The 26,758-nt window shown below is 42.2% G+C and overlaps 1 protein-coding gene across 1 annotated transcript; it reads right to left on the bottom strand.

The window, feature by feature from the left end:
* Window positions 1–25,920, bottom strand: ZNF365 (zinc finger protein 365). The gene is made up of 5 exons (XM_043926326.1): window positions 25,258–25,920; window positions 22,837–23,592; window positions 8,365–8,545; window positions 3,512–3,549; window positions 1–2,788 (listed from the first exon to the last, which is right to left on the bottom strand). Exons 2-5 carry the CDS (start codon window positions 23,577–23,579, stop codon window positions 2,533–2,535), a joined length of 1,218 nt encoding a protein of 405 aa, XP_043782261.1. The 5' UTR covers window positions 23,580–23,592; window positions 25,258–25,920; the 3' UTR covers window positions 1–2,532.
* Window positions 25,921–26,758: the final 838 nt, after the last annotated feature.

Here is a 26,758-nt window from a genome sequence, read left to right as displayed (position 1 = left end):
TTAGTCATAAATATAGTTTTATTATTGTAATATTTCATAATCTAAAAACCTTTATTTAAAATCCAGGAACAGAATATTCCAACTTCCATACAACAAAATGACCCTGCAGAATACCGGAAAACAGTGTCTAAGTAGTCTGAACTTTTCAGTTAAGAATCTGTAACCCTGTTTGGGAAAAGAGAATGAAAGCAGGTTGAAACAAAGACTTCCTCCTTACAAAACAAATAATAAAATTAGATCCATTCTTCAGTTTAAACTCTAACATGTTTTCCTAGAAAACTTTGGTGACTTCTTAAAAAAATCAACTCTGAGGTTGACTACCTATGAGGACAAAGAATGCATTTAAAAATAACACCCAAGTGGGACATGGCACAAGGCCCAGGCCATGGCAGGTAAATGGGATATCCTTTAGACTGAGGTGGCTTGCATGTTTCAAAACCAAATTTATGTCTCTAAGGAAGCACAATATACACAGTGCATTTCCTTATTAAGGATCAGAATTTAGTTACAACTTAAAAAAATTTTAATATAATAAACCTTAAAATCATTTGTCTTGCATAATGTCCACAGAGTAGATACGACATTACAGTGCTTTCTGAAGATCACTGGCTACCACTGTCAGAGAGAGCTGTCATGCCCTCAAGGCATATTAAATGAAAACTGAAAACATAAGTTACATTAAATAAAATGGGAGAAAAATTTGGCTTATACTACCCTTAAAAGCAAACTGCTGCATTACACACACACATTATGGGGCAAAGAGCATGCAGTACAACAAACCAGTCAGATTTTTAGTATGTAAAAGGTAAGTGCAGTCATGATATAAACATCAATAATAAATAACCTTGGAAGAGGTTAATTCTCCAAATAAATAGTTATTTTAACATTACAGTTTTTACAGTGTTATCCTAACAGTGATATTCACAGCAAAGTTTTTTACCACTTGATAGCTGCCTATACACCACGTGAAAGGCCTATCCCCATGAGTTGAAAGTCAAGTGAAAACTCAAAAATCAACATTTCACCATGATAGGCTCAAAGTATTTGTATAAGTTACACTTTTCAATTTACTGGCATTTTACGTAATTGCTTCGTTACCTATTTTTAACGCACTGCTAATCAGATGCTTATTGCAGTAACAATCATAATCCTACTAATGTTAACTAGGTTAAGCTTTAATTTCTAAAATCAGAGAATTCAATTTACATAAACAATATATAGTTTAAAAATCACCCACCACCAACACACACCTTTTTCATGAGTATTTAAAAATAAGTTATTAATATACCTGACATATACATTTTGCATTTGTTATACATATATGTATATAGTTGTGGACATAATTGTTCTCGTTTCCAAAGGAATGTCAGCACTTATAAACTCTGCAGGAGACCTGATGATATTGCTAAATTTTAAAAAGTAACACAGAAATTTATTCTTGAAGAAAACTGTAAAGCAGGAGTTTCATGACAGATGGTTCTTTATGGAAACAAAGGCCATTTTAGGGAGCCAGAGAGGGGAAGATGATTTCAGATTCTGGATCCCGCATGCACTGTTTATTTCAGAAATCACTTTAGAAAGCCATATACAACAAATACATCAGATACTTGGCTGAAAGGTAAGAACGTGTATTTTAGTCATAAATTGGCACAGAAGCAGCAAGAGATGGAAAAGTCAGGCCAGCAAGGAGAAAGTCATGCCTATAGCTGACAGAGAGGTTGCTGACAAACCACCCCCCCCCCCCCCGCCCCGCCACCGCCCCGGGGAAGCAGGTCTTAGGAAAGAGCTGAGTAACTTCTGTGGTGTCTCCGGGTGGCTTGCAAAGCACTAAATGTGTGGTCCACTGGTATCCAACCATTCTGACCCTGAATTGCTGACGGGTGCTGATCATAAAGGTTTTACTGTCCTCCGCAACCTCAGAAGTAGAAGCAGCTATTAAGATAGAGGCTGGCAGCACAGTCTTCAGAGTACAGAATACTCAGCCAAGGAAGAAAGCAGAGAGGCACCAAAATAAGAATGAAAATACATCCAGGGTAACAAAAAACCTGAATTGAACAAACCGGAAAACAGTCTGTCGAGATGATAACTGAAGTCTAACGGAATGAGTCCTTGAAGCAACCCTAACACTGGAATCTCGATTAACCAGAATTCTCGGGAAGACAAGAAGCTTTATTTTGGAGGCTCCCAAATTAATTGAGGGTGAGGTTAAAAACAAAAATATTTTTATTTCATAGAACTTTACAGGGCCAATTATTTTAAGAGCTGGAGCTAGCTTCATTTTACTAAAACTTTGGAATAAGACTGATTTCATTTTTTTAAAAACAATTCTGTAATCTGCCTCCTGCTTCCAAAAGGGACTTGTAAAAAAGTCTGGTTCACTGAGATTCCCATTTGTTAAATTCTGGTTAATCCAGGTGCCCATATTGACATGAAATATGTTTTATGATGCAGTGTGTCCAAAAGGACACTACTGATGGCCCCTAGAACATATTTCCCAAAGCCCAGTGATGTGGTTCAGAACCACCCACCCTTTTAGATGATGTTCACAATCGCTGTCGGCTTTTTTTTGGCCATTTTGGGTCTGATGTTGCCTTTCCGGCCAAACCCCAGAGGCTCCCCTTTCTTTGCTGGTCTGCAGAGTTCTCTTGGGGACTCGGTCTGCTCATGCAGGGACTTAGCAGGCTGCATGCTGGCTCTGTCATCCTTGGCTTTTTTCATCCTTCCCTTTGGATGGAAATGGGTCTTGAGATCAGGGTGGTTACACACAGAATGCAGGTGTCCTCGGCTTCTATAGATGGTTGTGGGAGGAGGTAGATAAAAAGAAAGATTTAAATCCTTAAAAGAATAAAAACTACTCATGGCACAATCACTCCTACATGCTAAGGTGGCAATAATGCTACCAGTAAAACAAGTAATATATTGTGTACTGATACTTTTCCTTCCATATTGATACGATGGCCTTCATGAAAATGATCTCATGATACTAAATTCCCAGGGAGATATTACTAGTCTTATTTACCAGTGATAGAACCTGAGGCATGGAAAACCTAAATGACTATTGAGGGTAACACACAGTGGTCTATGGAGAAGACGAGACCAGAACCTATAACTTTTGACTATTTAAGTGACTTCTAGGGGATTCAAACAAATCTGTAGTACAGCTATCATAAAGTATATGATTCACAGTATAAATTTATGTATAAAATATATATCAGTGTGCACACTACATTAATAGCACTATAGAGTTATATGACTACACTGTAGCACAATACGAGAAAGTTCTATTACACAATACTTTAAAAAGACTCCTGTAATACCATCATACTGCCATATACTCATAGACCATTAGCATAAAAGTCACATCCACATTTTTAGAAAGGTAAATAAACAGGTAAATTTTCACCTGAAGCTCTCAAATCCATTTATATTATAGATACCATAAAAAGTGCAACAGGAAGGTATATTATGCAAACATTAATCAAATGGTCTAAGTATAAAAAGATATACATACAGGCATTTGGGTTTCCTATTTGAGGAGATATCTGTAAGCTGAAGGAAAACAAATAAGACAAAATATTACTTCACTTAAAGGTTGGGTTTGGTTTTATAAAAATCCTCCTTATGTTTTTAAGAAACTGTATTCCCATTGAGGAAGCCAGTGACCGTTATCAGGAGCACTGCCCATGGCACACCCATCACTGCAGTGAACAAGAATGGTTCGTAAAAAAAAAAAAAAAAAAGAATGGTTCGTGCTCAGCTCTGCTTACTCAGGAAGCCTCTGTGGCTCCCTGTTCTGAGAATTCCAAGAAGCCAGTGTCAGCAGATCTCAAAAATTTCAAAAAGTTAAACAGCCCTCAAGAGAACAACATTTGAAGAAACATGTTTTTAAAAACTGGAATGATGTGCCATTATTTCTTGATTGATTCAGGCTGTATTTGCAGCTAATTTACACAGCTACAACCGGTCACAGCGTATCAACTAAAGGGGAAATTGGCACAAAATGTTTATTGCCTAAAATACATCATTTCTAAAATGAGAGCATAGGAAAACCCAACTCCACAACTGTCCTGAGGCCATCTATCATTGAGATAATTTTCCACTCAGTGAAATATCTGCATGCACTTTTGTGGCTGGGCTCAGAATACCATTTGAAGAATAAATTGATAATTATCACTTTGTGCTCCAGATGTCACCAAACACTTTATAAGCAAGTGTATTTTTAGTGTATTCCCAAGCTTCAGTTCCCAACCTCCCGCATGCAGCCTTCAACTAAAAGAAGTGCTGTCGCATGAACAGGCAGACTGACAGAAGAAGAGGGTGACAAAGAGAATGCGGAGGAAGGGCCATCTAGGCCCAGTGTGGCCAACATCCACCCCCGCTATACTCAAATCACCCAAAAAACCAAACCTGGAATAACAGGATCTTCCTCCAAGTTTTCTGTATGCAGCTTAAGCCACAGACAGGGGAAAATCAGAAAGGTTTCTTAAACAGACTTCTTGGTGCCCAAGAAGGTGAGATGGAATTCCTGCCTTCTGCCTTGGGACACAATTGAATGTCACATTATTGCCAACCCTGTCCACGCTGGCTGGGTTTGGCATGGGATTAGTAAATGTGAACAGAAAAAGGCACCTTCCTTGCACGAGGGTCCTGAGGTCTTGTAATATACAAAGAAGCGGGAACAGACGGCTCCAGCAAACACCAGACTGGCAGCTTCTAGGAACCCCGGAGGCATCAGCATTTCTACTCTCTTTCCTCCAGTCCACCCATGCCCCCTGCTCCAACTGGCTGAGCTCCTTGAACGGATTTCAGTGCATCTATAAACTGTACAAACTTACAGGGTTTTTCTTCCTTTAAATACTTTCCCACTTAAAAAAATCATTATTATTGAGGTATAACAAAATGTTTTCAACTTTATGTGTGTATGTAAACATATAATGTGATGATTTGCTGCATATGTGTACATAATTCCCTTTGGAATTCTATTCAAAAGTGTGTGTGTGTGTGTGTGTGTGTGTGTGTGTGTGTATGTCTGCACCTGCAGGTACACACACACACATGTTCCCTTACTGGGGAAAAGGCCAACAGTGATCTGACGAATTATGAGGTTTGTGGGTGGAGGTGGTGCCTGTTATCACAGGCACCAAAGAATTCCCTCTGCTCTCCTCCCTGTGAACACAAGAGGCCAGTGTTCCTTCTGGATCCACAGCTATAGGCAGATAGAAATGCTCTTCCCACTCAGTCAATCCACCTACCTCCATTTTCTCCTGGTCCAACTACTGTCTTTTTATTTAGGGAGAGAAGGGTATGCCGATGGGTATCAAGAGAGGCCCTGGTCAACATTTCTGGTTGAAAAAATATACAAATAACCTTGTACTGAGAGCCAATCTAAGTACTTCTAAAGCACAAACATGGTGTCTCAGGTTATGACAGGTTTTGGGAAACTGGAAACCTAGCCCTCCTCCAACTTCCCTTTCTGTATATACCCAACTTTTTAGGCCAAAACCATGAATTCATTCTTGACTCCTCAGTTTCCCTCACCAGCTAAATCTAATCCTTCATTCAGGCCAACTGGTCCTGTCAATTCTCCTCCAAGAACATACCCTATACCTTTTATTTCTACTTTGGCTCTATCTGAGCTGCTGTCCCCTCTCATCGGCCACAGCATAACCCATCTCGCATTCTTGCATCCCTCCATCAGGTCCCCCAGAGCAGCAGAGTGATTCTGCTAAAACACAGATCATCTCCTACTTAAAACCTTCCAACGGTTTTCCCCTGTGTGTGATGGAACAGATCCATACTCCTTATACGACCAGGAAGCTCCTGCCTGATCTGGACCCCTCCTGCCTCTCCGACTTATCTCCCGCCACTCAAATGTGCCAAGCCCATTCCCTCCTGAGGCAGCTGCACTTTCTATTTCTCTGCCTAGAATGTTCCACTTCCAAATTTTCCAGAACTGCCTCCTTGCCATTCAGGTCACAGTGCAAATGCTGCCTTCTCAGCAGGGCTTTTCTCGAAAGCTTTTTGCTAAAGCTAAAGTGACCATCTCAAACATGTCATCTTACTTTATTCTTCATAGCAGTTACTCACTATATGCAATTATCTTCCTTATGTGTTTGCTTACTGTGTGTCCCTCCTCCGAGACCAGGGACTTCATCGATCTCGTTCACAGCAGTTTCCTCAGCACCCAGTAAGCGATGCATCCCCAATAAATATGGTAATGAATTACTGCTAGTACTAATTTAGCAACCTGCAGGAAATAAATGCAATGCTTAAAATAAGATTATCCAAGCTATTTCATGACCTTCTATTTGAGCAGGTCTGAGAGTAATTCTGGCAGATGGTATATTAGGTCACTTTGTGTCTAATTCGACAGCATGTTTCAGAGCATACAGACAAATTATCTGAGTAAGCACATTGCATTTTTAGAAATCAGCCAGGTGAAAAAGAACATAAATGCTCAAGGGGATTAATGCCGAAACATTATTTCAGAAAAGGTGCTAATTGTGAGGGGGAAGGAAATTTTTCTAGTGCACAAAAGAATCTTAAGGCTAGAAAGAATCAAGTTACACATCAATCTAGAAATGTCATTACTCTCTAGAGGAGTAATGAGAAAAAGAGGGAAGAGGAGAGAGGGAGGGAGGGAGGCAGGGAAGAAGGGAGATGAAGAGGCCATGTTGTTTCTGCAGAGCAGCCTTGGTGGAAATGGGGAGAGCCAGCCAGGCTGGGGATGGCATTCCCCAGGGTTCTGGAGGAGGGAGTTTAGGTGCTGGGAGTTGAAAGTTCTGCTTCACTCTGGGGTGCACCCGGACAAGAAGCTCTCCCAGGCAGAGCTGAGGCTCCAGAGGCCTGCACCTTCTCTAAGCTGGACCAAACAGGTTACTACAGATATGACCCTTAGCTTATCCTGCGAAAAGTTTCCAAGTTCTTCCATGTATCCACAGCCACAGATACACAGAGAGGCCAGACTGAGTAGTTAAATTACATCAAAGACATGGTAAATGTATTTTATTATGAGAAATAGACTAAGTAAAAAGGAAAAATGGTTTTAGGATTCATAGACTGTCTCATAACATGGCACATTATGGCCCAGAGTAGAGTTGAGAGGACTATACGTGAAAACAGGGGAAACCACATCTGCCCATTCTTTCAGAAATCAAACAGCTCATCCTTGACACCTCTCAGGGTGATGTGTGCTCCCTCCAAAAGTCAGTGATCAAGCCCTACTTCCTCCTTGACTTTGTACTTTCCTGCTATCTGTGTCTCTCCCTCTGGTCTTACTTCTTTCATCAACCTGCATTTCATTTCGTTCCTCCTTTGTTTATTTAATCATGTTTCCTGTTAAATCTTGGCTTCCAAATTGCTCAACCTAAATTTTTCAATCAACCAACGGCAACCTTACTAATCTTTTGGTTAGCATAAATGTTTCCTATTTTTCTTATCCTCATTTCAGGGTTAGTAAAAGAATCGTTTTTAAATCTTCTGAGAAGATGGTAAGGGTAAATAAAATTCAATTGATGATGAAAATGTTATAAATAAACCACTTTAGGTTTTCAAAAATCCATTCTTTGGCTTTGTTGTTTATACCATGAAGGAAACTGTACAGAGGGTAAATGTGACCACCCACATCCCTCATCTGAAGCGTGCTTATTTGTAAACCACCCACCTCCCACCCTCCCTCCAAAGAGACCAGGCAACCTTGATCAAGCCACTCATGAGAGTTGGACCTTCATCTATATTCAGGGTTCTCATTTGGGCTCTGGGGATCTCTTAAGTCCCTGCAACCATATGTAAAATTGTATGCAAAATCCCATTATATAATACCACTGGGGAATTTTGCTTAGTCTTTTCGGAAATCTACTTAAAGAATGTTTCACCTACAGAGACTACCAACAAGTGTTTCCCTTCCTATTAAGGGGGGGAAAAGTGATTAAACCTTTCGCTAACTAAAAAGCATGAAAGTTTTCAGATGATTCCTTGATGAGCTCAAAAACAGGATAATATTAATAACTTCCTATCCACCTGACACATGATTGGGACAAATGATTTCTTTGGATACTTCAAACTGTTATGCTGCAACATAAAAGTACTTCTACCAAAAAAAAAAAAAAAAAAAAAAAGTACTTCTACCACCTCAGCCTAATGTGGAGTTGGAGGTGAAGAACCGGAGATCACGCATCCAGGGTCTCACTTACTCCCAGGTGTCCTAGACTCACCTGTATCACTTCCTCAACACCGGCGTGGCTGGGGCAATGCTTTCAAACGATGTCTAGAAAATTCCTGCAAGTCACTCCCCAGCACCTTTTCCTTCTGTCCCTGGCCCCACCTGACAGATCACCACCCTCGCTCCGGGCCTGCAGGGCTCACCGCGTGCTCTCGGGGGTCCCCGCAGAGGCCGGCCCCCCGCTGGCTGTGATAGTACTCCAACTGCTCTTCCGCCAGCTCCACCCGGTGCAGCAGATTCTCTATGAAGTCCTGGAGCCGAGCTTTTCCTTGAACCTCCTTCTCAGCTGCTGTTTCCAGGAAATGGTTGAAGGTAACCACCTCTCTGCAAGGCAACAATGTCAGAACACAGAATGGAGAACTGAGACAGGAACTCATTCATTCAATGAATATTTACTGAGAGCCTCCCTGCCGGGCACCGCCCTATGAAGCATGGCCACGTGTGTTGTGCTCAGTCACCTCAGCTGTGTCTGACTCTTTGCGACCCCATGGGCCACAGCCTGTCAGGCCCCCCGTCTATGGGATTTTCTCGGCAAGAATACTGGAGTGGGCTGTGAATTCTTTCATTCAACTCATATTTACTGAGAGCCTACTATGTGTCAGGCACTGCCCTACATAGTATGGCCGTAGCCATGATAGAAGACATAAAATTACATTTTAGTGGTTGATTGCATTTAGAGGTTACATTTTAGTAGAAGATAGTCACTATAAAATAAACTTATGTCAGTTGGTGATAAGTGCTAAGGAGGAAATGGAAACTGGGTGCAAGGGAACAAAGAGTGACAGAGGAAGGAAAGGAATAAGAGATCCTGCAGACAGCAAAGTCAGAACCTCCTTTTGGATGGGGCAGCGTTTGAATGGACACCAGGAAGCAAGAACAGCCAAGAAGACAGCTGGGAAGAGCACGCCGGATCCTCAGTGGGAACATGCAGAATGGTCTGAGGTACAGAACAGAGCGGGGGAAGGGGAGACCAGCTGAGGCCGGGACCAGGTAGGGTCTCACAGGTCAGCACGAGGACTGTGATTTTATTATGAGACGGGAAACCACTGGCCACTTTTGAGACAAGTTCTCTCCTATATTTTAAAAGTCTGGCTATTAGGGAAGAAAAGACTACAGGTAGGGAAGTACGGAAGCAAGATGCCACACTGAGCACCAGAGCATATAAAATAGCATATGTCCAATAGTGTATTTTGAGCTAAGAATGAAACAGTCCAAGAACTGCCATCTTGAGGTAGATCCAAGGTGTGTTGGGGAAGCTACTGTGGCTGACATAGGAGAAGCAATGTGCAGGCTACCCCTCCCTAAAAAGCTGAACAAAATACCTTCATCTACATAATTCATTGTGATTCACAAATCCAGAAAATTTTTAATAACTATATTACTATTTTATATCTTAATTCTAATGCAAGTATGAAAATAATACTTCCCTGAGTTACAACTAAATAAGTTCTTTATTAAAAATTCAAACACATTAAATAATGTAGAAATAAATAATGAAGAAAATATCACCTAAAATCCCATCATCCTAAGACCATCACCATTTACATTTGGTAATCGTCCTCACAAACATCTCTACACACACACACACACACACACACACTAATCAGCAGTACCAGTAGGTGTACAGTACCACAATTTTCTCATTTGATTTGCCTCACTCAGTAAGAAATCATGACGATCTTTTTGGCCATCCTCTTTGTGTGTTGTGTCTCACCCCCTGGAGCAAATGAATTCAATAATTTCACTACTTGTTGGATACAATATTTATGTGTCTTTGAACTCTCAACCTTCAAGGAGTGATCCCTCATTTTTCTGGCCATGTTCTACTCATGCAGAACCAAGATTCTAAAGAATCTGATCATTGTCCCCTAAACCTCTTTCATTTTAGATTACCAAATCCTATTTTTTTAATCTAACCTCAGGCATTTGTTCTAGATAGTCAATTAAATTCCATTCCTTCTCCAAATCTTCTCAGCCTCTACTTGATTTTTATTTTCTGCTAAGCTCCATAATTTCTTCAGAGTAGAACTTCATGGATGTTCAGCTCAGGAAGTCAGTTTCACAGGTCTCTGCCAAATAATTGGTGGTGACTTCCAACTCCTTTTTTCTGTACAACTAGTCAGGAGGTCACTTTTACAATTAGTAATGACTTTTCTCTCACAAATACAGTACATCATATTTTGCCATACTGAAAAGTTTCTGATAGTTCCTACAGAGTCAAGCATCTCTGCAAAACTTTCGGAATTATGTATTTATATAAACAGAAAAGAGACTGGTTCTAACAATGCTTCACTCCAAAAACTGCTCATCAAACTTGTTCTATCCTACCCAGATCAAATATAAACTCAGAGCCCATAAGAATTCCATTATCTTTCAGTAGTTAAGAAGTATTCACATAAAAGAAGTAAGAGTCCTTTTGGAAAGTTCTCTTTTGTAATTAAGTTCCAATTTTATTTCCAGATGTTTCCCTATGAGCCCTGAATAGAAGATGTACACTTTCCAAACTGTTCAAGCCACAGAGAGAAGCCAATTTTCAAGTTCTGCTGTCATTTGCCTTTGCTCTGCCTCCTAGGTCAGTCACAAAAGGCTAACCGGCAGCAAAACAGTGAGGGTCCATTCAGGTGTCACATCCAGCCCTGTCATGGTTCTTAGTTAAAGTAGAGAACCTTTGAATGGAACATCTTCATACGGCTCAAAAGCACCACCAAAAACAAAGCCCAGGAAATGGCTACTCCTTCCTCTTTCCAAAATCAAGGCTTCAATTTATGTGGAATCAAGCCCGTAATAAAGAGTCCTCTACATTGAGAGTGATATTCAGAATAACTGACTCTTGAAGCATCTCCACACTGGTACTTAAAGGAGAAACAACTAGAAACCCACAACCCTCTCACCCACCAAAACCGAAAACGTAGGAAAAAGAGCCAGTATATTTTTTCAGTTTATTTTGGTTTAAATATTTACTATATTTATCTCATTACAGAAGTATTTCACATTTATTATGAGAAATATAAAAAGTGATCTATGGAAGACCCAACTGAGCAGAAGCTCAATCAGCTTTTTGCTTTAACTCCATCATTCAATACATGACACATAATACTCAGTAAATATTTATCATAATCAACGTTTAGAAAGGACAAAGAAGAAACAAAATGTGACCCATAGTCCCATAACCCAGAGGTCACTACTGTCAACATTCTGGGGTATTTTTTTTCCAGTCTTTTTTTTTTTTTTCTTTGCATATTTACTATTCTTGGGCTCTCAAGCTATACAGTTTAGACTATAAGACATCAGTATTTGACAGCTTAATCCCACAGGATCAACATCTCAAAAGCAAGAAAAGAAATCTGAATGCAATGCAGCTTATGATTGTGGCTGTATTTTTACATCAAGTGATGTTTTATAACTGGTTTCATATAAAACTTTTTTATTTCATATAAAACTTTTTAAAACATTAATGCCACTAGTTGATTGTGGAGTGTTATGTCATGTTGTAAAAAAGCAGGATCTTTTTCTAACCTCCCTCATCCAATTATCTTGTGCCCTAAAGCTAAGAAGTTAATACCCTTTTTTCCAAACAACTTCGCATCAATACTAACCTAATTTCAGTTTATGGATGTTTCACATCAACTAAGAAAAAAAAAAAAGATGATTTAATTCTAAAGGAGAAGTTACACGAGAAAAGGGCTGGAGAAGTTCATCATACTGAGACTGTGTGTGGGTATCTGTATTAGATAAAAACAGGAATAAAACCTGGTGATTAACTGTGGAATAATATGTGTGCACAACTTCACATCCCCCTTTTCACATCCTGTTCAGTCTGGATTAACAATATCCAGAAACACTCTTACTTCCCCAAGGAATCTTGTGAATTTCCTGAATGAAAAAGAAAGAGCTTTTAACTACTTTGCATTTGTACTTTTTCAAATAATTATACTCCTAACAGTAAAAGATCCACTCAGTGCAAGACAGACCAATGGATTTCAATGGAGGGGCGGAGGAAATGTTTGTTCAGTGGTGTGGTTTCAGATTCCACACTGCAATTAACCTTTGAGAAACTACCAATTGTCAAGCTTTGGCACAGTATCAAAGCAGAATAGCCACCATTCTCTCAAAAGGCTATTAACGTACCTCTCCACTTTCCTACTACCTATCTGTGTGAGACTAGATTTCCTTCATCTACTTCAACCAAAACAACAAATTTGCAACAGATTAAAAGCAGAACTAATGAAGTTCAGCTGCCTCCTGTTAAGCCAGACAGTGAAAGTATTTCCAAAATTTCGAAAACAATACCATTCTTTTCACTAAACTGTTTTGGGGAAAATTGTTCTTTGAAATATTCTCATTGTGTAAAACAAGTAATGGATTAATATTGTTGTTTTTATATGAATTAATAAGTGTCCTTTTTACTTTCCTAAATTTTAATTTTTAATATAGCAAACCTTGATAGATAAAACTTACACAGAGAGAAGTTTCTTGGGGTCCTCAGATGTTTTAAGAGTGTAGGGCAAGTCAAGCCAAAGAGTTTGAGAACTGCTGCCACGCCATGTACAGTTCAGTTCAGTCGCTCAGTCAGGTCTGACTCTTTACGACCCCATGGACCACAGCACACCAGGCCTCCCTGTCCATCACTAACTCCCGGAGTTTACACAAACTCATGTCCATTGAGTCAGTGATGCCATCCAACCATCTCATCCTTTGTCGTCCCCTTCTCCTCTCTCATTCAATCTTTCCCAGCAACAGGGTCTTTTCAAATAAGTCAGCTCTTTGCATCATATGGCCAAAGTATTGGAGTATCAGCTTCAGCATCAGTCCTTCCAATGAACACCCAGGACTGATCTCCTTTAGGATGGACTGGTTGGATCTCCTTGCAGTCCAAGGGACTCTCAAGAGTCTTCTCCAACACCACAGTTCAGAAGCATCAATTCTTCGGCGCTCAGCTTTCTTTATAGTCCAACCCTCACATCCATACATGACTACTGGAAGACCCATAGCCTTGACTAGATGGACCTTTGTTGGAAAAGTAATGTGTCTGCTTTTTAATATGCTGTCTAGGTTGGTCATAACTTTTCTTCCAAGGAGTAAGCGTCTTTTTATTTCATGGCTGCAGTGATCATCTGCAGTGATTTTGGAGCCCCCCAAAATAGTCAGCCATTGACTGTTTCCACTGTTTCTCCATCTATTTGCCATGAAGTGATGGGACTGGATGCCATGATTTTTTTTCTAAATGTTGAGTTTTAAGCCAACTTTTTCACTCTCCTCTTTTACTTCTTTATCAAGAGGCTTCTTAGTTCTTCACTTCCTGCCATAAAGGTGGTGTCATCTGCATATCTGAGGCTATTGATATTTCTCCCAGCAATCTTGATTCCAGCTTGTGCTTCCTCCAACCCAGCATTTCTCATGATGTACTCCACATATAAGTTAAATAAGCACGGTGACAATATATAGCCTTGACGTACTCCTTTTCCTATTTGGAACCAGTCTGTTGTTCCATGTCCAGTTCTAACTGTTGCTTCCTGACCTGCATACAGATTTCTCAAGAGGCAGGTCAGGTGGTCTGGTATTCAGAATTTTCCACAGTTTATTGTGATCCTCACAGTCAAAGTCTTTGGCATAGTAAATAAAGCAGAAATGGATGTTTTTCTGGAATTCTCTTGCTTTTTTGATGATCCAGCAGATGTTGGCAATTTGATCTCTGGTTCCTCTGCCTTTTCTAAAACCAGCTTGAACATCTGGAAGTTCACGGTTCACATATTGTTGAAGCCTGGCTTGGAGAATTTTGAGCATTACTTTACTAGTGTATGAGATGAGTGCAATTGTGCAGTAGTTTGAGCACTCTTTGGCATTGCCTTTCTTAGGGACTAAAATGAAAACTGACCTTTTCCAGTCCTGTGGCCACTGCTGAGTTTTCCAAATTTGCTGGCATATTGAGTGCAACACTTTCAGGGCATCATGTTTTAGCTCAACTGGAATTCCATCACCTCCACTAGCTTTGTTCATAGTGATGCTTCCTAAGGCACACGTGACTTCACATTCCAGGACGTCTGGCTATAGGTGAGTGATCACACCATCGTAATTATCTGGGTTGTGAAGATCATTTTTGTACAGTTCTTCTGTGTATTCTTGCCACCTCTTCGTAATATCTTCTGCTTCTGTTAGGTCCATACCATTTCTGTCCTTTATCGAACCCATCTTTGCATGAAATGTTCCCTTGATATCTCTGATTTTCTTGAAGCGATCTCTAGTCTTTCCCATTCTATTGTTTTCTTCTATTTCTTTGCACTGATCACTGAGGAAGGCTTTCTTATCTCTCCTGGCTATTCTTTGGAACTCTGCATTCAAATGGGAATATCTTTCCTTTTCTCCTTTGCTTTTTGCTTCTCTTCTTTTCACAGCTATTTATAAGGCCTCCTCAGACAACCATTTTGCCTTTTTGCATGTCTTTTTCTTGGGGATGGTCTTGATCCCTGTCTCCTATACAATGTCACGAACCTCCGTCCATAGTTCATCAGGCACTCTTTCTATCAGATCTAGTCCCTTAAATCTATTTCTCACTTCCACTGTATAATCGTTAGGGATTTGATTTAGGTCATACCTGAATGGTCTAGTGGTTTTCCCTACTTTCTTCAATTTACGCCTGAATTTGGCAATACCATGTACAGTGCATGCTAAGTCACTGCACTCATCTCTGACTCTTTGCGATCCTATGGACTGGAGCCCACCAGGCTCTTGTGTCCACTGGAATTCTCCAGGCAAGAGTACTCGAGTGTGTTGCCATTTCGTTCTCTAGCAGATCTTCCCAATCCAGGAATCGAATCCGCATCTCTTATGTCTCTTGCATTGGCAGGTGGGTTCTTTAATACTAGCGCCACCCAGGAAGCCCTACCATATACACAGTGATCCTAAATCTCAGAACTCAGACGAGGGTGGACAACACAGGCTAGAACCCTGGTACAATGCAGCCAGAATCCCTAAATGTATTTATTCCACTATTCAGTAACTCAGCAAACATTTACTGAATGCTGCCAGGTATCAGGCTTAGTGCAAGGGCATTTATGAACCAGTGGCCATCCTCATGGAGCTTACTGTCTAACCAAGGGGTCAGTCAACTTTTTCTGTAAAGGGCCAGGAAGTAAATATTTTAACCTCTGCAATTCACATGGTCTCTGTTGCAACTATTCCAGCCTGCCTAGCACAAAAGAGCCACAGAGGCTGCGTATCAATACAACTTCACTTATGGACACTGAATTTTGAATTTCATGTAATTTTCAAAGGTCATGAATTATTATTTGCCTTTTGAATTTTTTTCAAGCATTCAAAAAAAGAAAACTATTCTTAGCACAGGGGCTCCACAAAAGCAGGTGGTGGGCTGGATCCAGCTGTGGTAAGGCAGACTCCCCACATAGTGGGGAAGCAGACATTAAAAGAAACAAACATGAAGTTACAAAGCTGAATGTAACTAAGAAAAAGAGTAACAACATGATGCTATCAGAAAGCAGAGTAAAAGCCCTGTGGTTTTAAGTTCTCAACACTGACTCAGAATACAGTGCAAAGCTGGAAGGCCAGATGAGAAGATAAGGGCAAACCTGAAATTCAACCCAGGTGTGGGTGCGGACCAGCTCTGGGAAAATTAACTGATTCTAGGCTGCTTCCAGCCCTATTTTTGACTTATTATTTACTTATTTTTTTTAAAGGTTAAATATGATTGAAATCAAGATTTTAAGCTTCAATGAAAAATACTTTTATTTAAAGCAATATCTGATACTAAAGGAAAAAGATACCAGTATATAGTATAAGGAACTGGCCTGAAGCTCGTTATCATGCTGAATGATTTGCAGACCCAGAAATCTGTCGGTATCCTGAGATGCACAGGGGTTCAGAAACAAACTCTAGAAGGAGGCATGAAGGGAAAAAGTCCCTTCAGTACAAAATTTTATTTAGAAAGAAATATTTGTTCACTCATGCACTCATTCACTTGCAGGATAGCTGTAAGCTCTAAAACATAGGTAATAGTTCATTTTACTACAGATTGAATCCCTTCAGTTACTTCTTCAGAAGTAGGTTAAAGATGGGTTAATTTCAGAAAAATCAAAGATACACTGTCATGTGAACAACACACTCTAGAAGCAAGTGCAGAGACAGAGGGAAATGCATGTTAACGCTCCGTGGTGTTCACTGTGATTTTACACGGGCAGTGAACTGTGTGTTGTTAACGAGGGGCGGCACACTGATCATATCACCTGTTGTAATCTACTGTCAACAAACCATTTCCAGCTTTCATGGCCATCCTGAAAGCCTTCGGTTCACCTCGGGCCTCATAAGACACATTACCTCCTCTCTGCTCCAGCGTTAGTTCACTCCCCTCAGCCTCCAAGCCAGATGCTTACTTCCGCACATGCTGTTCCCTCCACCCGGGTCCCTTCCCAGGCCCCCTCTTAATGATCCTCAGGCTCCCTAAATGTGGGCTAGGTGATCTGCTGTGTTCTCCCGCAGAACCGGGGAGCCTGTCACAGTCCACACTCTAGGGACTAGCTGCGCCGTCGACGCCATGAACCACAAAACCAGGGACTTCGGGGTCCTGGCCTGCTCCTTCACTGCGATTCCCACAGCACCCAACGTGAGACCAGAACACATCAGGGGCTCCACAAATTTCTGCTGAATGCATGAAATGTGTTATTAATAATGCCATCTTTAGTCAAAAATCTTTAACTGACTAAAAGATTCTGAGGTTTCTTTGTCTCTTTTTCCTGACAAGTACTGGGGCATAAAACAAGTAAGTGACCTACAACAAAGGTACCTGCTACAGAAATAGAGGTGGGATCTAAAATTGATGCCTCTTTTCCATTCTTAAACAACACTTTAACAGCTCCCATCCCAAGGGCAAAGCTCTCCCCAGTTATTTAAATTTCATTTTGCATTACTGATTTATGAACCTCTTCAGAGGTATACGAAATGGTAAAAATAGCCCTGGTTAAAAATAGCCTAGCTATTGATCACAGAGCACCTCAGACAGACGGTAATGTCACCCATGAGGCAAATCCTAAAACTAGAGCCGACTGCCTCCAAGTGCTGGAAGCCTGGCTGCTCGCTCAGAGCTCGGGGTCAGCTCCTGTGTCCCCGGCGGGGCCCACAAGGTGGAATCCACACCTGCTACACGTCAGGAGCCACATCACATTTCTACTCGGGTCAGCCCTGGGCCTCATCTTTCTTTTATGACCTCCTGGAACACACCAAAAAGAATACAATTCTAATTAAGGACTTTAAAAAAATAACTCTAAGAAGAAAGTCAAATTATTCTTATTTGCTCTAAGTAGATCAAAACCCCATCCTAAGCCCCTCAGTCCAGACAGAGAGGGTGGTAGGGGAAGGGAGGACAGACATAAGAGACACATCAGGGGCTCCATAATTTCTGCTGAATGCAGGAAATGTGTTATTAATAACTCCATCTTTAGTCAAAAATCTTTAACTGACTAAAAGATTCTGAGGTTTGTCTCTTTTTCCAGACAAGTATTGGGGCATAAAACAAGTAAGTGACCTACAACAAAGGTACCTGCTACAGAAATAGAAGTGGGATCTCTTTTACAAAATTTGAAAATATGGGGGGTAGTCCTCCAAATCTTAGCAGAGATCTAAGAGGGCATGTTTGACATCCTGTTTTTTCCTACATTAGTCTGTAAGTCTGCACGGAGCACAGCCTGCATAGAGAGGACTCCATTTACATAAATGCATTAAAACGTGGAGCAGACACCTCCCTGTCCCACCGAACTAACATCTAACATGATTTTTCTAAGCCTGCTTCCTAGCTATGGGTCAGTCTGGAGACCAAGTTGCCCGCTCACTACTTTAGTTGATCAAAGATGGGAAAGATGGTTCAGCTGTGCAAAGCAAGCTACCAAGTCAAACTTGTCTTTCTAAGGACAGCATTCTACAGCGAGCTCTGGATAGAAACCTAAGTGGACATTCCTAGCTCAAGCCACCCCTGGATGTCTCTTTCTAACACACCCCTCATGATGTTTAATGACTTACCTGCTCATCTATTCCTGTCATAGAAGCAAGAGCTGGACTCCTCTGGTTATCACTGTATGACCAGAACCTAGAACAGTACCTGGCACTCAATAAAGAATTGTCTTCTGGCTGACACCAGCCTGGGAAGAGGACAAATGATGCAGGAAGAAGGTAAAGGTCATATCTATGGCAGCTGGCAAGGGAGCAGTATGGAAACGACATGGAACGATAGAGAGTCCCCCTCACTGCCATCCAAGGCTGGCAGTGGCACATTCTCCACCCTGACTGGGCATGGACATCTACAGGGTCAAGTTCACAGCCCCTGTGGTAAGCTAGAAGTCCTGAGCTGGTGTTCCAGAAGCTTCATATCATAACTATACTGATGATGCTGCCATTCCCCATTTCCCAACACTTCTGATGCTAAATGATGTCACCCTGCCAGGCCTCTCAACACAGCAGAGAAGTAAGCCCATTCCAAAACAGGCCAGATTTGGTATTACCTAAGTCTTGATGCTCTGGGCAAATATCCCATTTTCAAAAGTCTGGCTGAGGCACAGTGAATTAATGGAAAAGGGACTCAGCAAAGAGACAAGAAATTTGGGTTCCCATTTCAGCTTTGTTACTAAATTTTTGTCCCTGTCATTGTGCTGTTTCAGGCTTTATTTCTGACATGTGGTTTCTCCAGAACTAAAAGTACACAGTCCCCTCAGGGTTCATCTCTAACAGTCACCTCTCTGATGTCCTTCAATGTCACTGTCCTCCGACCACCAATGCAAATCCCACCCTTCCTCCTCACTCCTCAGTGTGGCCTCAACACAAGGGAAAACCCTTTCTCTAATGTTCATCAACTTGAAACCGTGGTTTGTATTTAAGTACTGAGTTTGAACATGGATATGATTTATTCTTCCTATGTAGTATGGAAGCTTCTTAGGGAAAAGGACCAAAAATTTTATGTCCCCCCCAACTCCCCACACACGCCTAGCACATCACAGGTGCTCGGTCAGGGCTTTCCAACCTTGCTAGCACGTGAGTATGCAAGTAAATTTACGATTACTGCTATTACAGTGATGTTCTCCGAACCCCAGGTAACCAAATCAGCCAGGAGTCAGCTACAATCCAATCCATGTCATCTTTCTAATTAAGGGATACCCTACTGCAAGGCTGCCCAGGGTCGATTTACCTGATCACAGACAGTGCTACCTACAAGCTCTAAATATTCTGGGACAAGTAAATACAGTATCTGTTTGCATAAGACTTTTAAAGTTGCACAGACTGAAAACAATGGGCAGTTTCTTTCCTGGATGTGCACTCCAGAAATGGAGACACCTCTCTGTGGAGGTACAATGAGACTCGCACAAAGTACAAAACTCTGCCAATTCAAACAATCTCTGTTACACAGCATACAGGTGGCTTCTATATCCAAGTTGATTCAGCCTATAGAGGCCTCAAGGCAGAATCAGCCCTTAAGTCTTTTATTTCAGTATGAAAAAAAGGATTTTTTTTTTTTAACTTGGGCCATGCTGTGCAGCTTGTGAGATCTTAGTTCCCAAACGGAGACCAGAGATCAAATTGTGCCCTGTGCAGTGGAAGTCCAGTGTTTTAACCACTGGACTACCAGGTAAGTCCCAAAAAAGAATTTTAAAGTTGAGGGGAAAATCCATAATCAAGAGAACCTCATGTGAATGTCAAAATACTAGAGGTCTGCTTATTTTTTAAACCAAATCTACCATCTGTGTCTTAAAGGGTCCCTGGAGTTTAAGTCCATTTCAAATGGGACTGTGACAACCTGCTTTTTCTCACAAATGAGCCTTGAGAGCTCAGGAGACCTGGGTTTGATCTCTGGGTTGGGAAGATCCCCTGATGGAGGACATGGCAACCCACTCCAGTATTCTTAGCTGGGAAATCCTATGGACAGAGGAGCCTGGCGGGCTACAGTCCATGGGGTTGCAGGAGTTGGGAGACTTAGCGACTAAACAATAACAACAACAGACAGGAGAACACAGCTCCTGGTATGTTCATTGGGCAAGCAGAGCCTTCCATATAAGCTCACCTCTTTCCTTTGGTGGAAGGCCCAGCACTGTGAGGGAGTGGTGAGGAGGGAAGGAGCATGCCTGAGCCAGGCTGATCTGGTCAATCACCCTGGTTTCAATAGCATGACAAATGGACAGCTGGCTTGCTCTGCCCCCCACTCTGGGGTGGAGGCTGCTGGCTACAGTTGCTCTCTCAGACCAAGAATTCCACTGTCCTTCCTGGAAAGAACACTCTTTCAGTCCTATTTTATGTAAAGAAAGAGTGATTATTTGAGGCATGAATACAGAAATTAATGGGACAGGCCAAGTGAAGGCTTAACAAAATGAAGACTTTGTTCATCTAATGTTTAAAAGTTTAAGGCAGTTTCACTAAATTTTCACTTAAAGTGGTTTTTGTTCTGTTTTGGTCACTGCTCTTTTTCCCCTGGTAGTCCAAAACTGTCATGCTAAAACTCAACTCATAATTTACCCTTAGGTATACACCCCAAAATGTGAACAAAGATATATGTACAAGGACGTTAACTGAGATGTTATTTTTTAATACCAAGAAAATGGAAGAAAACCCATGTATTCCTCGGTAGCAAACGGATTGGAGCAGTATGTGTCATGTTTCCACCGGGGAAAACACAGTAACTCTATAAGTGCATATAAAGTATGCACACAGGAAAGGTCCATAAGGATATCCACTGACCTAAACAGTGGTTGTCTCCAGAGAATGGGGTGGGGGATACCTGAAGAGGAGATAGGACTTTTAACACATACAATTTTGCCCTGTTAAATTTTATTTTTATGAATATATTTAGTTTTCTAATTGGTCCTCTGGTAACAGCACTGGATTAACCAGATATAACATATTATCACTGCTGATTCATGCGTGGCCCACTTTTATTTAAGTTATTTGACCAGTTATTTTTTAATAATAAAGCACCCTCAAACACAAAATGAAAGTTAGATCCTTGACAATAACCTAGGTCTAACCATATGCTCCTCCCTACCATTGTATTGTTTTCCCATGCTCCAGGCCACCACCACCCCAAAGCCCATCTCCTTTATTACTTGTGTACTTAATAAATCAAACACAACAAATAAATAAATGCACACAGTTAACTTGGTAGCCTTTTAAACTGACTGCTCTCCCATCAAACAGAAATATCACAAATTTAACTCCATGGTTTTCTCTGCACATAAAGCAATGCCATCTGCCGTTTTTTCAGTGGTGCAGTCTTAGTCACCCTTGGTGCTATAGCAAGTCAAGGCACTCACTTCCCACCAGGAAACACCAAGAGCCAAGAGGGAAACATTTTTCAAAGGAGATCATTTCCATAGAAGCAAAGTAAATCAGTGGCTGATTCAAATCTGTCCTCACTACATGATTTAAATAAGTATCTAGTTGAGCAGTGCAGGCTTTTTCTCCAGGCAGGCGGTAAGCATTTAGTAATAGCAAGTGATGATCTCTTTAATACATACGGTTTCTCAGCCTCTTACCAAGTAGAGGAAGCTTTAATTACTACATTTTAAGAGACAACACCAGATAGAAGAGTGCCAGAGGACAAAGAAAGCCTGAAATTAAATCAATCTGTATAGCACACCTCAAATTATCTGAAAACCTTCCTTTTAGGCTGTTTCAGTCAATCAATTTTTACTTCCTTTGGTTCTATGAATTCTGAGCCTCCATTTAAAATTAAATCCAACATTCTGCATTTGGGATATAACACTGCATTGTTACATATACTTTTCTAGTTTGAGATGAAACCATACTTATTGATAAGGAAATGCTTTTCCAAGTATGATAATTTTTAAACTAATAGCTTTTCCGATCACCTGTAATTTGTAAAAACCAGTGTCAACTCTGCAAGCAGGCACGACTTAGTCTAGTATTTTACAAAAAGAAAATTCTCAAACTTAAATCATAAAAGTATGGCAATCTCAGATGCTTCCTCTGGGTTTCCTCATGTCTGCTTCTTTGAAATAAAAATTATTATTAATAGATTCTCAGCTACTAACATTTAATTAACACGGACAGGTAATACGAAATGGCTAAGAAGCAAAAATCATTTACATTTAGACCATATTTTTATATTTGAATAAGACAACATCTCATGTTCTTGATTTTAGTACATGGAGATTGTCAAAAAGACAGAAAGGGGGCCCCAGCACTCCCTTTCTGCCTTCCCATTCAACTCACTACCCCTACCTCCCCACCCCCTACTCCACACACACACACAGACACACACACAGACACACACACAGACACACACACAGACACACACACACACACCAGGAATGGATCCCACCATGGACAGAGGACACTTTTAGTAGACATTTGTAGTAGTCTATAGTTTCTAAGGTGAGAAGGAATGCAATATTTTGACTTTCAGGTTGCTGAGCTGGAGACCATAGCAGAGACAGTAAAGAGAACTAAAAGCCTTGTGTCTCCTACATTTAACTACATCAGTGGGAGACTGCAGCAAGGTATCTGCAAGCAATTAAAACCAAACCATGCTTAATACTGGAATGTAACTTGGAAGCGGGTGGTAAGTGTCTAAAGCAAGGGGGCTGGCATCCATTTTCAACGCCACTTACTCTTCTTTCCTGAGAAGCTCCTCTTCGGATTCCATCAGGCGTTGCTTCAGGGCTGCGATCATCTCCACGGCCACATCCACCTGTCTGTTCAGGGCCCGCTCTCGTCTCTGAACTTCCTGCTTCTTCTGCGTCAGTTGCACAAATGCCGCCCGAATTTCCAACAGTTCAGCAGTTTTCTGGGCCAGCTCTTTGGTGAGTTTATCAATCCTCTTCTCTATGGTCCTGTCCACAGCCTCGACCATCCGACTGAACTTTTCTCTGACATGTGCCTCGAAAGCTGCTTTGGTGTCTGAGGTGGGCAGGCCCGGACTGGCCCTCGGTGCATCCGGCGAGTCTGCACGTAGGTCCACTGTAGCGTAGGTCTGCACGTAGGACACGGGCCTCTCTGCCACCATCTCGAATGGCTTCCTGTCCTTGGAGTGTTCGTGCGAAACACTATACAAGTTAACATAGCTCGGTTTCTGTCTTACTATGTTGCCACAGCTCTGCAATTTCCCCTGTTTCGGGGCCTCGGAGGAAGTGACCAGGTCTGTGTCTTTGAGAGATGGAAAGAGGCTGCATTTTGTCAAGAGGGTTCTCTCCTGGTAGCTGTGACTAAATTCCAGATGGGCCCTCAACGAGGACAGGCTTCTAAATCTGGTATGGTCCCCACACCTCGGGCAACGGAAGGGCAGGCACACAGCGACATTCTCAAAGGACTCCTGCCAGGGGTAGCTGCTTTCCTCAAAGGCCTTCTGTTGCATTACTCTAAAAGTCCTGGGCGGGGAGAATAAAACAGGTAGTTTGCATGTCTGTTTAAAAAAATGCTACTGAAATAATTGTTGCTGATCTCCATGGGGACAGAGGCTTTGAAATTCCAAATGACTTTTACACATAATAACTAATTAAAATTAAAACCTACAATCCATGGGCCAAATCCAAGAACATTCCACTCATTTCTATATTGTTTACTGCTGCTTTGCACTAAAGGATGGAGGTGAGTAGTTGAGATGGAGGCCCTATAGCAGGCTAATTCAAAATACTTACTACTTTTTGGTCTTTACAGAAAAAGTTTGCCAACCCCTACTTAAGATTAAAAAAAAAAATGGGTATCATTCCCTTTTCACAGATAAGGAAATTGGAGCAAGGAGGTAAAGCAATTAATCCAAGGCCAAATGGACAGTGTCAGATTCCCACATGGAATTCAACTTTCCTGCCCTCCAGAATTTAGTACAGTCACTGCAAAAACATGCACTATTTTACTGAGGACCCTGATGAGCATGAAAACAAAAGAAAAAAAGAGAGAGAAACTCAAGTGAATTGTAAAAACAGGTCCTAAGACAGCAAACTCAGCAACCTTCCTCAAGTGAGGAAAGGTATCACTCAAACTAGGTGCAATGACATTAAGCGCACAATCAGCTGAAAAATTTTCAGTCTGAGATTTCTGCCCTTAATTTTATTTTTAAATTATTGCTGTGATGATTTAAATCAAAGTGTTATCATAATAATGATGCTCCTCTAATACTCCAGATTTACGGAAATCTGGAAACCCAGTGTATCAAATACTAAGTGGGGCCACAGATAAGATTTTACTAAAACAGTGTTCTGGATGGATTTGTCTCCACTCTGATCCTGTTTTAACATGATGATCTCTAGGGTGGCCAAAGTTTGAACCATGTAGGTAACAGCATAACTCTTTTAGTTAAAGGGAAGTTCTGATTTCCTCGTAGAAATTTATTTTCTTGGCCCTAGCAACAGATGGCTGCTAGCAGCCCAATTCTACAGGCAGTGCATACCTAGTCCCTCCAGGAATGGTTTCTTAAATGTAATAAGCACCGGGCCCCAAAGGGAGGGAGCCAAGGTCTTGGCTAAAAAGTACTATTATTGGGCCCTCAACCTCTTTGAAAGCAGAGGCGCCAGTGGTCCCCCCACAGTAGACAAAGCTTCCGTGTTAATAAGCCTCTGCCCCCAGAGAGGGGAACCTCTTCCTGTGCTAGAGCAAGCTGCGTAACCACGCGTATTCTGGGGGCAGGAGGCCAGACGTGAAAGAAGGGGTACTAGAATGCCAGGGAGCAATGGGGAAGGAACGGCATCCCCGGATGGGGAAACCGGTGCTCAAGCGCCCCGGGAGTGCGCAAGGTTTCAAGGGCCCAGCGGGGGCCCCAGTTCACGGGGTTGGCAGACAAGCCCTAATTTCCTCTGCCTTAAGCGCGGCAGGCTGGAAATGAGTGTGCCTCGGGGGTCCCGGCTTTCCCCGCCCCAGCTCCTCTGCGTGCCAGCCCGCCGGTGCCAGAGTGGATACGTGCGCACACGAGTGCCCGCAGGCGGGGGCCGAGATGCCCAGCTCCCCGCCGTGGTGCGGGACGGGACCTGCTGCCCAGCCCGGACGGCCCCCTCTGCCGCACCCCCTGGGCCGGGCCGCGGGCGCAGATGCCCACTTACCCGACTTGTTGCTGCAGCTGCTGCTGCCGCCACGACGGTGCTACTGCTGCGGGAACGAAGCGGTTTTCAGCAGAGCCGTAAATCAGGCTGAGCGGGCCTGCTCTCACCCCCCGCGCACCCCCGCGCCGGGACCAAAGCGGCTTCCAGGGCGGAGCGTGGCGCGTGCCAGCGGGGGCGGCGTGCGCGGTTTCCGGGACCCCGCGCGCGGAGAGAGCTTTCGCCTCGGGGGTCCCGGACCGCCGTGGTCCCGCGGGGGACACCCCAGCTCTTCCCGGCTGCTGAGAGCACCGTCTGCCCTCTCCCAGCCGCGGAGCGGGATGGGGCTCAGGATTCCACTGACATCACCGGGAGAAGTGCCGGGATCTCTTTCCCCCTCCGGGGGAGGAAGGGGGAAAGCGTGCCAGCCTCTGGAGCGCTGCGCTTTCTGCAGGCCCTGGCAGGGTTTGTTTGGACTTTACAGTTACTGGGCAGCGGGAGAGTGTGCGTCAGGATGAAGCACGGCCGGGCATCTTCTTTGAAAATCTGCCAGCAGGAAGATGCGGGTGTATATGTTAGGACCTCTTCATTCTAACTGACATCCCGGAATAACTAGCCTAGACACTCCACCTTGACCTTCCTAGCGGAGTGTGCTGGTGCTGAGTTAACTGGCAGAACTAAGTCTAGAAAAGTATACGGGTTGTGAATCAAGAAACGAGACCCCTACCATTCGCACTCCAGTCTCTGAGATGCACCCTCCCCCTGTCTCCCCAGCAGAAGTGAAGATTTCCCATCCTAAAGAGAGGTTTCTTTCCTTCTAAAGGACACAGATGACTCAGCTTTTTTTTTTTTTTTTTTTAAAAAACCTCTTTTGGGATATTCCTAGTCTGACTGTTGAAATGAAACCAGAATAAAAGTTACCATTGGGTTTTCTTGTCAAAAGAAGATTTTGTTCATCTGCAGTTACTCTGATGAATCTTCTTAACTCCACAGGGTGTCTCTATTCTCAGAAGGTACTGTTACTCATTTCAACCTTGATTTTAACTGTAAATATCTCAGTAATTGTCTCAGATTTGGGGGAGGGGTGCAAATGAATTATCACATCAATGTAATTAAGAGTCCAAGCTCTGGAGTTAGGCTTGATTCAAATCCTAGTTCTAGAATTCAAATATGTTTTATAGTAAATATGCTGATTGTGTGGTCCATTTACCAGAAATCGACCTCAGAAGAACAGAACAGGGACCCCGTGTTTGTATAAAGCTCCTGTGAAAGAAACGCAGGTCAGATTACTGTTTGCTTCTCCGTGTCTGCAACATGCATGTGTGTGCAGAGTCCCCGGGGTTGCAGAAGTAAGTGACCTGAGAAGCAGACAGTCCTTTGGAATCAGACAAATCATTTCACACATTGTCAGGTAATTACGAAAATCCAGGGTGTTTGAGTGAACTTGTTTCAGGCTGACTGAGGACTGATTTAAGTAGCATCTGCTGCTAGGTCTTCATCTCCCTAATGCAACTAACTGCATTCA

The sequence above is a fragment of the Cervus elaphus genome, chromosome 15 (assembly GCF_910594005.1).
Source record: "Cervus elaphus chromosome 15, mCerEla1.1, whole genome shotgun sequence".
NCBI lineage: Eukaryota > Metazoa > Chordata > Mammalia > Artiodactyla > Cervidae > Cervus > Cervus elaphus.
The sequence above is the reverse complement of the archived record's forward strand: the minus strand, read 5'-3'. Positions and strand labels throughout refer to the sequence as shown.